Here is a 14,563-nt window from a genome sequence, read left to right on the forward strand (position 1 = left end):
ACTTCTCGTTTTCTAGAGTGTGGATGACTTTACAGCATCTGGGTCGAATTTTTACCTTGGATTCTCCACCATTGCACTGGAAACCTATTTTCTATATTTAGTGCAGATGTGTAAAAATTAGCCTGCTTGACCCCATGCAGTAAAATAGGAAATAGCTCAGCCTGAATTGCGTTTTATCCATAGCTAATATCTCTAGCTTCCCTTATTTTCTCCAATTCCTGCAGCTCATGAAAGAGACACAGAGCAGTATAATTACTGCCTTACAGCAGGAGGCAATCAATGAAAACTTTTGCTGCTGGTGGTTGAAAAGTTGCCAGAAAAATGGTAATGACATGAACGTCCACCCCTCACTGCAAAGTGCTCTGTTATTAAGAGCTGCTATTCTCTTTCCAAACACTCAAGGGAGCTATGAGCCTACAGTTCAAATTTTCAGTCCAGGAAGTGAAATCTCACTGTAACTGCAAGCTTATTTGTTTATTGATTTATTTAGTTTTGTCTTGAATTAACAGAACATTCAGGTTTAATCACTATATTTTAGGTTAAGATTACTATTTTTTATGTGAAATCAAATGCAGAACATAAGCTCTTATGCTGTTATTACTTTTTAATACTTTATTATCTTATTCTAATGCATATACATATAAGAACTAAAATACTGTTAAGAATTCACCTTCACTTGAATTTCTAATTCCTTCAGCCACTCTGGCAAATACATTTTCTCAAGTGCTCTTACAAGGAAGACTGCTTCTAAAATAGTTTCATAATAATCTATATTACACCTGCCATCATTGAATTAAAAAAAAAGAAGATGAAGAAGAAGAAGAAGAAGAAGATGATGATGATAAGAACCCCCACTAGCCCAACTATGTACATCCCTGTTTAATAAAAGAGAATTTTTCCTTTGGGGACTTTCAGTCATTACCACACAGTAGCTACTCATTATGCTGTTGTCTTAAAGCATAAATGTTGTCAGCAGAAGGGCAGAATTGTATTGACAAGGCTTGGAAAGGGGCCGACAGACCACTAATGATATGTGCTGGGCACTGCTGCCTGTTCCAGACAGTTCTTCTCTACTGCCTCTGAGACAGTCACGAACTACATGGCAGCGCTGACAAGGACAGGAATGAGCTAGAGAAGTCTAACAGAAACAACAGTAAAAGCTGCAGGAAAATCTGGAATAGCAGAGGCCTTTACAGGACTTTACAAGAGCCTTATTTTCCTTTAAGTGAATTTCTGGGTTCCAGCCCAGTCTCTTGCTAGAGGGCATGCCAAACCACCACAGGCTGCCAAGCGAGTGCATGCACAAAACAATCCTCATCTGATTATTAAAGACTGAATTTGTCAAATATATTTCATAACTACTTCAATGCCTTTTTTACTTTACAAACATTTTTAATGTAACAGCTAAAACTTTGCCCCATGTTTACACCCTCCACTGCCAACAGAAGAGAATTCTTTGTATCTCTGATTCATACAGTCACTTTTGATGAAGATTTTGCTAATGCTGCTAGGCTGCAGCTTCTCTGTCAGGTAACTTCTCACTGTCTTTAATTATTAGCTATTTCTTCTACATCAAGGTCTGCACCAAGTCCAGGCTTGCACTGATAAACACAGATAGTCCTTGATGCTGACATTTATTCTGAACTCACACTACCAGAGCAGTCATTGTGATTACACATTTTTGATGTACAAACAAACTGTAAGTGACAGACCCAGAGTCAAAGGAAGGGCTACCATCCTTCAGCTATTAGCTCCTGGGCAGCCCAACCCAAAAAGAATATTGAAATACAAAGTTTATACATTTTCATTTTTCACAGATGGTGAAACTGACGCTTTCTGCTCTGTTCATGAGCTGAAAACACCTCCAGTGGCTTCTCCTGTCACAAAGTAGTAATCAGGGCTTGGTACAGCACAGCATCTCCATGTACACTTTATCAAGGCCTTTTGATTTTACAACTCCTCTGCAAAGGTGCTTGTTGCACTATTTCATCAAGAGCTCATGTTTTAAATTTAAGTGTCAGTAAAAAACCTCATTTCCTCTGCTTCCCCTCTTTCCTGATCAAGGCAGCAATATTCACAGGCTAGTAGACTGTAACATATAATGAAAACACAAGTTCAGATTTCAACTGAATACCACAGAAATGCAAATTTAAAACTTGGGTGAGTCCATTAGGAAGTGCCTTTCTTTACTTCTGCCTTAAACACCCCACACACACACCAGAAACATTGTCATCAATGAACCAAGCTGGGTTTTAGTCATTGTATGTGACTCAAATGCGTTGACTTTTCTGTGAATGCTTCTCATGAAAGAGTTTCCCTGCATGAGGAATAAAAAGCTGCCTGGCTTGATGCTTTTTATCATAAAAACTTAACAAAGCTTAAGTTTACAGCATACACTTACCTATTCTCATTTTATCATTAATGACACTTGTGTTTCATGCCAAAAAGAGATGACAATATACAAATCTTTACAACTTCCAGATTTCTTTCAATGCCACAGCTACCATGAATATGCTCACAGAAAAGCTGACTCTTCCTTTCATAAATCTCCTCTGTCAACAGGTTCAGGACTCAAGGCTGAAGCTAAATGTTCCTAGAATTTGTGAAGTCAGTGTAACAAAAAGACAAGAAATGGAAAAAACAAAAAACAACCTGCTGGACTAAACTGGGCTTCTCATGCCACATGGGATTAAAAAGAGCTCGCTTAGGAAATTTCAGATTGAAGTTCAAGCTTGCTGGTGCAATTAGAAAAATTGAGAAAGAGAAGAAGGAAATGTAGCATGATCTCTATAATATAATTAAAAGTCCATAACAAAACATTATCTGTGTAAATCTTTATATTCAAAAACTCAGTTTCAGTTTCAGCATGGATCCACATTGCTTTTAGACTCTACCACTACAGATATGATGCAAAACGCACACCACAACCATGCCAGTTTACCTAGGAAATTTTGGGAATAGTTTCAGGCTACAGAATAAAAGGTTCAGGGTATAAATCAACCTTTGGGTCACAGAGGTCCCCTGATGAGCATTAAAGCCACCTCCCAGACGATTACCCAACCACAGGTGTATGTTTTTATATTTTTGGCGCACATTTCTTTTGCTGATGTGCTAATATTTTTCTGAGCACAGTAAAATCCACTGGGCAACTGTTCACTTTGCTAACCAGACTTCAGTGTGAGAAAAGTGAGGACAGACTTGCTTAAAAGTATTTTGTGGCTTTCGAATTGCTCTGCTCTGGAACGAACATTGACAAGTTCTGCTGGCCCTCCCTGGGAGTTCCCACACACCGGCTGGCAGAGATGAAAGCAGTCGAAGGAAAATAAATGTCATTCCTTTCCATATTTCTCTAATTTAAAGCAATTATCAATTTAATAAACACTGGTTTCAAGGAAAGAGAAGATTCTTGCTTTGGGCTTACATGAATCATTTTGAAGGCAATGCTGTTCCCAGTGACTATTCCCTAGTTCCTTTCCACTGAGCACAGGAAGAGGCAGTCCAGGGGCATCATGGAGCCTCCCACTCTGGAGAGATTCCAAACCCACCTGGACATGTCCCTGTGCCACCTGCTCCAGGTGACCCTGCCCTGGCAGGAGGGTGGGACTGGATGATGGCCAGAGGTCCCTTCCAGCCCTACCAGCTCTGTGATAGCACAGCTGGCACCACGGAGCCAAGCCTGCCCACACTCACAAGGAGCACCTGGACGTGCAGCGCTCCAGCTCTCCCCAGAGAGCTCACATCCAGAGCACACAAACCATGTGCTAAAACCTGGTTCATGCTCCTCAACAGCAGCTCATGCTACTGCCTAAGCAGTGCTGAGCCTGCACCAGGCTACAGGCTCAGAACAACTGACAGCTGCAAGCACATCTCACAAAAATACCTATTTTTAATACAATCACTGCCTCACCCAAACTTCCTGAGGTCAAGAACCCTCTAAGACTTCACCAGCTTTGACTACAAGGCAACATTCTGCAAATACTTGCTGACAGGATAAGAAGACAAATTTTATCATACCCACAGCAACAAAAATGTGTGAGAGTATGGGTTACACCTAAGGAGAGAAAGGTGCATGCTTGGGGACTACTGCATAAAAATGTTTAGTCAAAAAGAATGAGAAAGTGCTACATTTGAAGAACTTATGCTAAGGAAAACATATTTAAAAGACTCAGCTACAATTCCCTGGGTAATGATGAATGCTGTTTTAAGCTTCTTGTCTAGAATTCAGGTTCAAAATAGTATTCGGACAATTAACACTATTCTAAGAGTTTAATGTGGTTTTCTGTAGCTTTAATTCAGCAATATTTTGTTTTTAAGGTTGGGCAATATTCTCTTTCAAACCAAAATTAATGCAGCACATCAATGGTAATTTTTCAATGATCCCCATCCATTTGAATGAATGCTACTTTACCAAAAAGCCCAGTGGAGTCAGTCAGTCTATATATCATTAAGCCCACTATTATTTATTGGATGCCACAAAGACTTTGTGGACCTACTCAAAGCTTTCTGGCTGACCCAATTTTTGCTGAAATGCGACTTTTTACAAAGATCACATTGCTCTTACTCTGCAAACAGGAATGCCTAGCTGCAGATATATTATTTTGTTTTGTCTTTGCACATTTGATTGGCAAACCTCAGAAAGGATCTCACATGTTGCTGCAGTGAAGATCAACAATGTAATTTTAAAATTAGATTTATTCATTATGGGTTTAATCCACTTTTCTCTGAAAAAAGGCAGAGCAAATCCACTTATAGAGCTGTACGAGCAAAATATAACTCTCTTCTGGAGCAGGAGACAGGGAGTAGAGTTATACATCAGGCCTCTGGGCTTGTGAGGCTGAAGTCCAGAATAGACTGGGCAGCCCCCAAGGCTCTGTGTCCTGCATCCATTGTAAACTGGATTCACCTGCTCACCTGCAGACAGCATTTCCATTTCCCCAGCACTACCCTAATCATGGGAGGCTAGTTCATTTTTGAGACACCCTGGCCATCTCTCAAGCCTATACAGTTACCAGTACCTCTTCCACATCTAAAGGAAAATTTATAAGACCCAAAAAATGGTATTTGATTAGAAATAGTTGTCTTGTGCTATAGATTTCTTAAAAACAAGATACCACAGAGTCACAGAATGCTTGAGGTTGGCAGGGACCTGTGGTGATCATGTGGTCCAACTCTCCTACTCAAGCAACACCACCTAAACCCACCTATCCTATAACCCCTTTTTTATGCCAAGCCCAGAAGTATACCAGCCAAAAGACATTTTGATCACACTGAGACATTTGCAGTCACAATAGCACTTCATACACATCACCTTTGATTCAAGAAAATCAAGCAGTACACAAGTGGAAGTTGACTTTCCTAGAAATGTTTCCTTTTACAAAATAAGAGCCATCTGCCAAGGATTTAGCACAATGATAAAAGATTAAAAGCAGCTGCATTAAAAAGTTGCTATGGATTCGATATTTATAAAAGCAAACAAAATCAATATGCATAGAATCCGCACAATAAATATATATGCTAATAAAAACTGCACTGCCTAGACCATAATTATAATGGCAAAAGAAAAATTCAAATAGTTTCTTTAACCAGTAATCATGTTTTTTTCTGGAGCAGTTTGGATTAAATGTGTCTCTTCTTAAATACAGAGGACACCTTGTTTTCTAAAACAATTAATTTACCCTAGCAAGCTCATTCATAAATAAAGTTGTTAGCTAAGATTCAGCATATGTTCATTACAAAGTCCAATGTTTCAAATACAGAAACAATGCAAGAACAAGATTAATAATGCTCATGTTTCTCTTCTGATTTAAACAATTTACATATCAACACTTAAGTTTCATATTGGTTATGCACAAACTACACTATGTACTAGCATATGCTCATTTATAAACAAAATACAGATCTGTGAAAACCTAATGAAAGTAGTAATACAGACACACACACAAACTTGAAATCTTTTGGACAATCAAGAATTGTACAATATAAATGCTCATATGCTCTTCTTCTAGATAGGATATTGTGTACAAATTTTATATCTGAATACATTGCTACTTCCAGTAGACCTTACAGAATTGTACTGAGTTTTTCCAGTGTTAACTTATAGAAGCCTGTTTGTTCTCAGAGTTTCATAGCCCTCCTAACCTCCTGCACAGCTGTTTCCCAAGGTTTCCTTCAATCATCACACAATTGGTACCCACAGCCCTCCAGAGCTCAGGCAAACCAAAAGCCTTCTATTTATCAGCTTCTAGGCACAGACAGAGAAAAGTGAGTGAAACTGGATTGTCTCCTAAAATAATGCATGCCAATGAAGTTTCCAGTCCTGGAAATACAGTTCATGTGGCTGTATAAGCACACAAGTGGCTCCTGAAAAAAAGGTCTGCACTGAGCTCGTGCCTTGAGGCTCGGGGACCTCCATGCCACAACCTCTGATTTATTGGCAAGGCCAGCAGAAGCTGTTCTCACCCACATTTGGCCTCCTTCTCTCCAACCCCATTATCTCAGATGTGTCTCCCTCCCACTGTGGAACTGTGTGTGACTAAAGGAGCAAGCTGGGCTTAAACCAACTGTGCCCAGAAGGAAGGATGTACAGACAAGTCAGTCCGTGGGGCCTCACCTGTCCAAAAGCTCTCCAGAGCAAAGGAGATGAGTGGCTCCCATTCCTTGTCCCTTCCCCTCCGACAGAGGCTGTCAGCCAAAGCAAGCAAGGCTTAAATGTTCTTTAAAAGCTGCTGTTTACAATCCAGTCAATTACAATTATTCAAAATATCCTCATTTGAGGATGATAATGCTTCTAAGGGATTTTCCAGAATTTTTTCACTTGCCCTCAAGGTGCCACATGTTCCCCAGGACAGGAAGAGCTGGCAGCCAGGGGACACAGGGAGAACACTCTGAAGCACTGTCAACTGTGAGTTAAAGCTTTAGGCTTTCACTAGATCAGGCTCTGTGGGTAGTGCCTCACCAAGGCTGCAACCAAGAGACTCCATCTCACTGGCACAACAACTGACAGGATTTGTGAGATAGTGGCACCGAGTTATTTGTTTGGGAGACACGCGTGACTTGTCCATCTGCACGAAAAACGTATGCTAAGGTCTTTTAATGAGGACTACATGCAATGTCTGATAAGAGAACAGATTGCTGCATTACCTCTTCCACCATAATCCAGACAGATTGTCAAGCAGACTGGGTCAATCACCATGTGTTTTTATTTATTCTTTTTTTTTTTGCAATTCCTCGGAAAACTGACAAAAGAAACACAGCAAAACCCCAATGAAAGAGCTGATGGCTTTTGTATTTTGGCATTACTTTACTCTGCCTTTGGGATGATGAACTTTCTCACACATTTGATTGATGTAACTAGCTTAACTGATTAATCACTTTGCCTCCTAGCAGTTCCTTCCTGCTTATATCCAAGGAAACAGTCAATTAGGAGTATAATTAATTCTTCCTTTCATGATGGGGTAAATTTGGAAGGTTGTGACCACATGAATGCAGGCAGTGCAGCTGGTTAATCTGCAACTCTGAACCTCATGCTCCCGATGAACAAACTACAGCTCTTATACTTCAAACAATAGACAAAACACCCAAATCCTCTACAGTGCATTTGGATACCTACAAAATCACACATGGAGGAAACACATTTAACCAAACAGCTGCACTGAAAAAAATCTATGAATGTGCTTTTATGTCAAACACATAAAGAAAACCATCCAAAACAAAATACTGGAAGCTAGTAAACCAAGGTTAAGCACATTCAACAACTGGGTGGCCACAACTAGTAAAAGACATTTTTAGCACAAACAATAGAAACCATCATTTGGATATAATGGAAAAAGACTTCTCCACCATGTTTCAACAACTAAAGTAGTTGCTCATCAAAAATGAACTCCACCAGAGAGGACATCAGACCTTGAGAGGCAGAGACTGAATAAGGCAAAGTGCACCTACAGGCTGTTCAAATATCAGTCTACACAGCTACCTCACACCTTTCTCACCTTCAGGTAGCAGTTTCCAGCAAATGTCTAAGGATGAATTCCCAGAGCACTTCAGGAGTTGACTGCACTCTTACAAGTTTCATCTCTTTTGTCTACATTACATTTTAGTAACACTGACTCCAGGAAATACAGAGATTTCCTTCTCAAAGGTAGCATGAGTTTGGAGATTGTTAGATTATTTTTATGAAGTACTTTTTGAAAACATGTCTTAAGTATCTAAAAAATATTCTGGCTGGTCAGACCATATGAATTCTATAATAATTTAAATTATTTATTGTCTCATTATATTGAGCATAATTGGCTACATAAATCTGGCAAAAGCAAGATACAGAGGCAGATGAGCAAACTAGTAGGAATAAGCTTCTGAAATTACAAGTGAGCCAAAAAAGATGCCTTAATTAAATTTTTTTTGAATGAGCAAAGAGGTGATACCGAGTTTCATCTTCATAAATTTGCTCTGAGTTACAGATCTGGATCAGACTTTGGACTGAGAAGTTTGGTTTCCTGCCCAGATCAGCTGCAGAGTAATTTCATGAAATTAACACAATTCAACAGAGACATGAAAAAAACCCTTAACTTCTGTTTTGTTTCAGCCTTGAAAACTGCTGAATTCACATACAGTATAATTTGGGTTTTTACTTTGCTCCTCTGAACATTCCAAATGGAAATATCATTATTAACGTAATCCAAATCAGCTCCTACCTCCCCCCCTCCTTTTTTTTTTTAAGTCCTATCAAAAGGAAAAATTGCTCATGAACATGCTAAGTAATGTAGCAGTTCCCCACTGGCCATCATTATTTAGATGGAAACAGAAAATGGGTACTTAAAATAATAATAGTTGGTAATCTGATCACAGATTCCAGATGATTTCCAATCTTTAAGACATTAACCACATTACTACATTTTCTCTACTTATTCCTCCATGAATGGAATAAAACTGTGTCAGAAAGGAGCAGCTAAGTAAGACAAGGATTTTTACTTCTCTGCATGTATATAAACATGTGCACCCAGAAAAGCACTGGATATACCTTTAACTAAAACCCAAAATATTTATTTTCAACCAAATAATATTTGAAATAACCACTCTTTTAAAAGTCAAGCTAACATCATGCCAAATTTTTTTTTCAAATAACCAAACAGATGTCCCAATGAAATTTCCCATTATTCTTTCCAGGAGGAGAGCCTCCATGACTTTTCCAGTAACTTGAACAGAATTCACTCCAATTCTGTTTTCCTGGACAACATACTAGGAAAAAATGGGAAATTGGTGTTTTGAACTCTTCTTGTGAGGAAAATACCATTAAATCAATCTTCATTGATACTAAAACACCAGTTTGAGCAGGAAAGCGCTATATTCTGCACACTATTCTACTCAACTGGGTTTTTTTTTCCTTAAAACTCGTGGGTAATTGCAAAGAATACAGTGTGTCATCCAAAAGACACTGATTTATAGTTGGGTGGCCACATGCACAAATCATCAGTGAATATGCCTGCATAGTAAAGTGCCTCTGTTTAAGCAGTTTTATACACTACCTGTATAACTTCTCCCTGAATCTTCTGTCTGCATTTTTCTATATACTCTGAAAACATGGGAAGCATAGTGCTGAGCACCTCCCTTTTATTAAGAGTTTGCTCTCTGACTATTTGTAATAACTACAAATTTGCCTGTTTTCCATATAAAGACAACTACTGCGACTATTTAAATAACTAGAGGGAAAAACTTCAAAACAAGAGCAACCAACCAACCATGGAGCTGAAGTATTCAGACAATTTGTTGGTATTGGCTTGGTATTACTCACGAGAAAAAAAAAAAAAAAGAGGGCCGAAGTAAATGAGTATTTCATTAGAATTGTTGTCAGTACAATATGTGAGGTGCACTGGGGATGTCTGGGATCCATCTACACACCTTAGAAAACAACACTATCCTGCTAATACACAGCTGACACGGATGTAGACTGGGAGCCTTGCAATTGAGTTCTGATTTTATCAACTCTTAGAAATAAAAGAAGTCCACCTTCTGTCAGGAAACCATGCAAAATGAGAAACCTGCTGCACTGATCACTGTTCCAAGTCACTGATCTGACAGAGAAGGCTTCAATGGCTCAGGAAGAAAAGCCCAGACTGGGAGCTCTAGTAAGTGGTTGAAAAAGCAGCACTTAAGAGTGGCCTCCTGGATCACACCCCTGTCAGCTACATCGGTTCTGTGTACACTGTCAAGGGGTTGGAAAAAAGGCAAACCTGATCTTAAATGTCATTCCTTCCCCTGTAAGTACTCAGTGTGTTAGTTCTGCTCTCAAAGTAACATCCATTGAAAGATGATTAAGGTTACTGAAAAACTAAGGCTTTTGAGAAGTGTCTGATGGAGACTGCTGCTTTGAGGAGCAAAATATCCACAAAGAATCTCAATGTCCAAAGTCTCCCAGTCCACATCATCTCCTGCCCAAACCCCAACAGCACAAAATCATGGAATACTTTTTGTACTGACTGGGTAAGTACTTACTTGGGTTAAAATCACACTAACAGGGAGGAAAACAAAGAGAAGTAATGTTTGTTTACATACTCCTGGCTGTTTAATGGTAGAAACAAAATTTTTGAATCACCAGCATATTTCTTTCATCCTTTCCACAGACGTTATGCTCTTTTCATAGTTCCTGACTTATGACAAGATAAAGAAGTTCCAACACTAAGGTGAGAAATATTTACAGGCCCAAACGGAAAAGCACAAGACAGTCTGAGTGTGCAGGTCTACAACAGCTCTTAGCTATTCTAAGTTGCAAAAGATTCCCCCTTTGCAGCAAGTTTTCACAGAATAATGGACACAAATTTGCGGTGCAGTTTCTGTGTGGATAAGTACTGCCAAGCACTTAAAAACATAAATGTGAAATTGTATCTCCTCATTAGAGAATTCTTCCCCATCACTGTAGTACTAAGTGGTCTCACAATGTTTAATGTATTTCCACTTCTTTGAGTCGTCAAGAATCTTATGCCCGTTTTACACTTGGGGAACTGGGGCAGAAAGGTTAAGGATATATTTAAATGGCAAAACTATGTCCATCAGGTGAAATGTCTAACACAGATGTATCTTCAGTACAGACCTAATCCACCTACAATCTGCTTTTAAAGACACAATTTCCTTTGCAAAGAGAAGCTGGAAGTAGTAAGGGGGTTATGTCCAAATAGAAAGTTCCTCTCTAAGAGTGCTTTGCACTGACAGTTCTGATACACTGCATACCAAGGGACCCAGGGGACTTAACCAAAACCATGCACCCTCTTTGCCACATGCACCTCATTTAATTGAGGTCTAATAAATAATAGATTAAAGTCCGGCCCACAATATAATCTCTGATTCCTGTAAAATTGTAGAAAAAGGACCTTCAAAAAAGACCTTCATAAACAGCTTTAAATGAGCCAGAAGGTCTCTTTATGAAGGCAGCAACAAAGACTTAAAAATGTCAACAAAACATCTAAGTGTTAAAGCAGGACTTTGCTCAGATGGCATCTGCTGATGGCCAAGGCATGCCCTGCACCCAGCGCCGCAGGCACGTCCTGAGCAGCTGGAGATGTGAGCACCCAACACCCAGCAGCACATGGAGCTCACCCGGGCCTGAGGGTGCTGTGGGACCCCAGAGGCGCCTCTGGGCTGAGTGCCATGGGACCAGGGCTGCAGCAGGGGATACTAAAGGACAAGGACTGCAGGGAATACTGCCACAACTCCCTGAGAGAGCATCATTCATCGTCAGCTTAAATGTACGGGATTAAGGCAATGCAACAGTAGTGTTACAGAAATGGCTTTGATTTTGGCTCGTAGGTGTCCTTCAGTTCCAAGATTTTAACTAATTATTTTGAGGCTCATGCAAAAAACTAAGAAGGGCCTGATAGGAAATGATCACAAACATCAGCAGCTGCTATGCAGAGATGCTACTGATACAGAGACAGCTGGGTACACATTTCTGCGGTCATTTCCTTGATGAATAGAGAGTGCACTGTTGCACATAAAAATGGCATTGTCAGCCGCTCTCAAAACACTATAGGTTCAGTCCTGATCTGAACGACTAAGACTTGTCTTTAAGGGACAGAAAGACTCCAAAATCTGTCAGTCCATGTCCTGCTGGCATTCCAGGCCTAGGAAGACAATAGCTTTCACCAACAACTCTCAAACCTGCAAGGCAAGCATCTGATTCTGCAGAAGGTTACATCAGACATGTCCCTTAAGTGCACAGAGAACAGAGGCTTTAAAAAGGATACTCATTCAGCCAGCTAGGTTCATGCTCCAGCAGGAAAACATGTCACAAGGCCTCTGGGGAAAAAGAACTCAATGCTCCAGGCAGGCAAGCCAGGACAGTTGGCAAAACAATGCAGGAGAGAAGGAGGAAATCGCCTCTTCAAAGGCTAACAGGGGAAGGGGCAAACCATGGGCATGCTGAAGCCTGCTCCTAAATGTCATTATTCAAGGGGAAGTTAATGACTCTTCCCCTCACACACAGGATGTGCTCTTCCCCCATAAGCTATCATTCAAAGAATCAACTAGTACTAACTAAGCATGCTATTAGCTGTTGATATTTAATAATACCAGAACAGAAGCCACAGCTCTGGCCTTGCCAGGCCTCTTGATTAAGGGCAGCACCGTAACTAACAGTGCCTTTGGCACTTTGACAGGTTCAGGAGGTTAGTGCAAATTTCTGACAGGATTTGCACATCAGTGCTTCACTGAATCACTCACCGACCAACCTTTCTGGATTAAAAAAAAAAAAAAAAAAAAAAAAAAAAAAAAAAAAAGGAAAAAAGGGGAAAAAAACAGCAAAATTATGACATTTTTTCACAGGGTATTGTTCCAGATGTAGCAAAGGGAAGAGCAGCATCTGCAAAACCTGGACTGAATTTCTCCATTGTATCAGCAGAATGATTACTCAGTAAGTAATGCACTGCTGCCCCAGTAAACAAAACTGCCCAAGAATTACTGATATGCCAGTACCTCAGGGCTTGAAGAAGGAAATTCCCAGTAATACTGAGAGCTGATGAAGAAAAACTCTGAGGTGCTTCTATACTGAACCAAGCTAGATCAATAAATAGAAAAATCTCAGAGCAGGGACACAGCACTTTATTTCTGTAGAATCCACATTTGCACCCTGAACACTTGAATCAGTCATGGATATATTGGCCCTCAGAGGACAACTCAAAACACAAAAAACCCAAACAGCCAACCAAAAAAATTACACCAAAAACCCAAATACAAACAAGAAAGAGAAACAAAGAAACAGACAATAAAAAAGAAAATAAAACAAAAAAACCATAAACACACAAAAAAACCCCATGCTGCTATACCATTTCCATAAAAGCAACAATCCAAGCTAAACAAATTTTGGAAGATGATATTATCGGCATTAACCAGCTACAAAGCTTTATAAGGCTATAAAAATACAAGAGCCAATATACAAGGAAATGGATAAGCAAACGCAAAAACAAGACTGAAACCTTGGAAAATCATTTTCCAAGCTTGCTTCTCATTAAATGAATTGGGCCATGGAACAGTCCCCATTGCTCAGGCAGGCTGAAGTTGGACAGAACACTGGAAATGCATACTGCAGGGAAACTTGGAAGCCAGACACTTCCAAAGCCCTTTCCACCTTTAGCCTCTCTTATTCTACAACTAACAGGTCTGAACTGTTATAGAGTTTCCAGGTTTTCACTAAAACAAGGACGAGACATTTGTCATTGCAAAGCTGCCTGGAACAGGCAAGCCAGAGTGGCTCAAAGGAAGGAGATAAAACACAGAGATGTCAGAGCTCCCCCGCTGAGTGCTTTAGTCCAGTGCTCAGTTTAGCAACATGAAGATGTTTATGCTGCCTGCAAGAGGACTTCAAATGGCATGTCTACTGAAATTACTTTAGAGGAATATTTTACATGACATCATCCAACTACATTAAGTCAGTTCAATTACTGGTAATCAACTTAGAATATATCTGTGTAGTTATTTTTAGAGGTTTTACTGAGGTTTATTAGGAGAACATATTCTAGCACTCCCTTTATCAAGATGCCATAACGCTCAGCTATTTTGGAAAAGGACAATTTTATTTTTATGCCCTTTGTGTAACATTTGGGGTTTTGAAGAGTTTTATTCTTTCTTACACTCCCCAGAGTTAGTTACTTCTGAGGACAAATGTCCATTGATTAACAATGAAAAACACACAGGTTACAGAGAATTTAATTAAGGGATAGACTGCAGAGCACTGGGTCTAACTATCCAGGAATTTGCTTCTCCCTTCTCAATGAAGCTCCAGGAAAACACTCCGAGTCCTGACAGCCTCCAAAGAAGTTACGTTTCTCATTTTCAGAGTTCAGAATAACACAGAGCATGCAAAGGACAGCAGAGCTCCCAATAAACCCACTGGGGCAGCCAGTTTCACCCTTTGGATGCTGGATGCTGCTGGGATGTGCTTTCTCAGTGGCAGGGGGCTCTGCAGCCCTGCCCTTGCTGCAGGGGCAACGCTACAATTTCCTGCATAATAAAAAGAGTTTCAGCAGCACATGGGTAGGGCAGGCTCATCTGCGGTACCACCCCTACACAGGGAAACTTC

At 40.0% G+C, this 14,563-nt stretch overlaps 1 protein-coding gene across 1 annotated transcript in view; it reads right to left on the bottom strand.

The window, feature by feature from the left end:
- Window positions 1-7,061, bottom strand: part of RET (ret proto-oncogene) — a 51,927-nt gene extending 44,866 nt beyond the window's left edge. Inside the window, exon 1 of the mRNA XM_058029353.1 lies at window positions 6,956-7,061. Coding sequence (XP_057885336.1) covers window positions 6,956-7,061 — 106 coding nt within the window. The remainder of the gene's footprint in view (window positions 1-6,955) is intronic.
- Window positions 7,062-14,563: the final 7,502 nt, after the last annotated feature.

This window comes from Melospiza georgiana, chromosome 8 (assembly GCF_028018845.1).
Source record: "Melospiza georgiana isolate bMelGeo1 chromosome 8, bMelGeo1.pri, whole genome shotgun sequence".
NCBI lineage: Eukaryota > Metazoa > Chordata > Aves > Passeriformes > Passerellidae > Melospiza > Melospiza georgiana.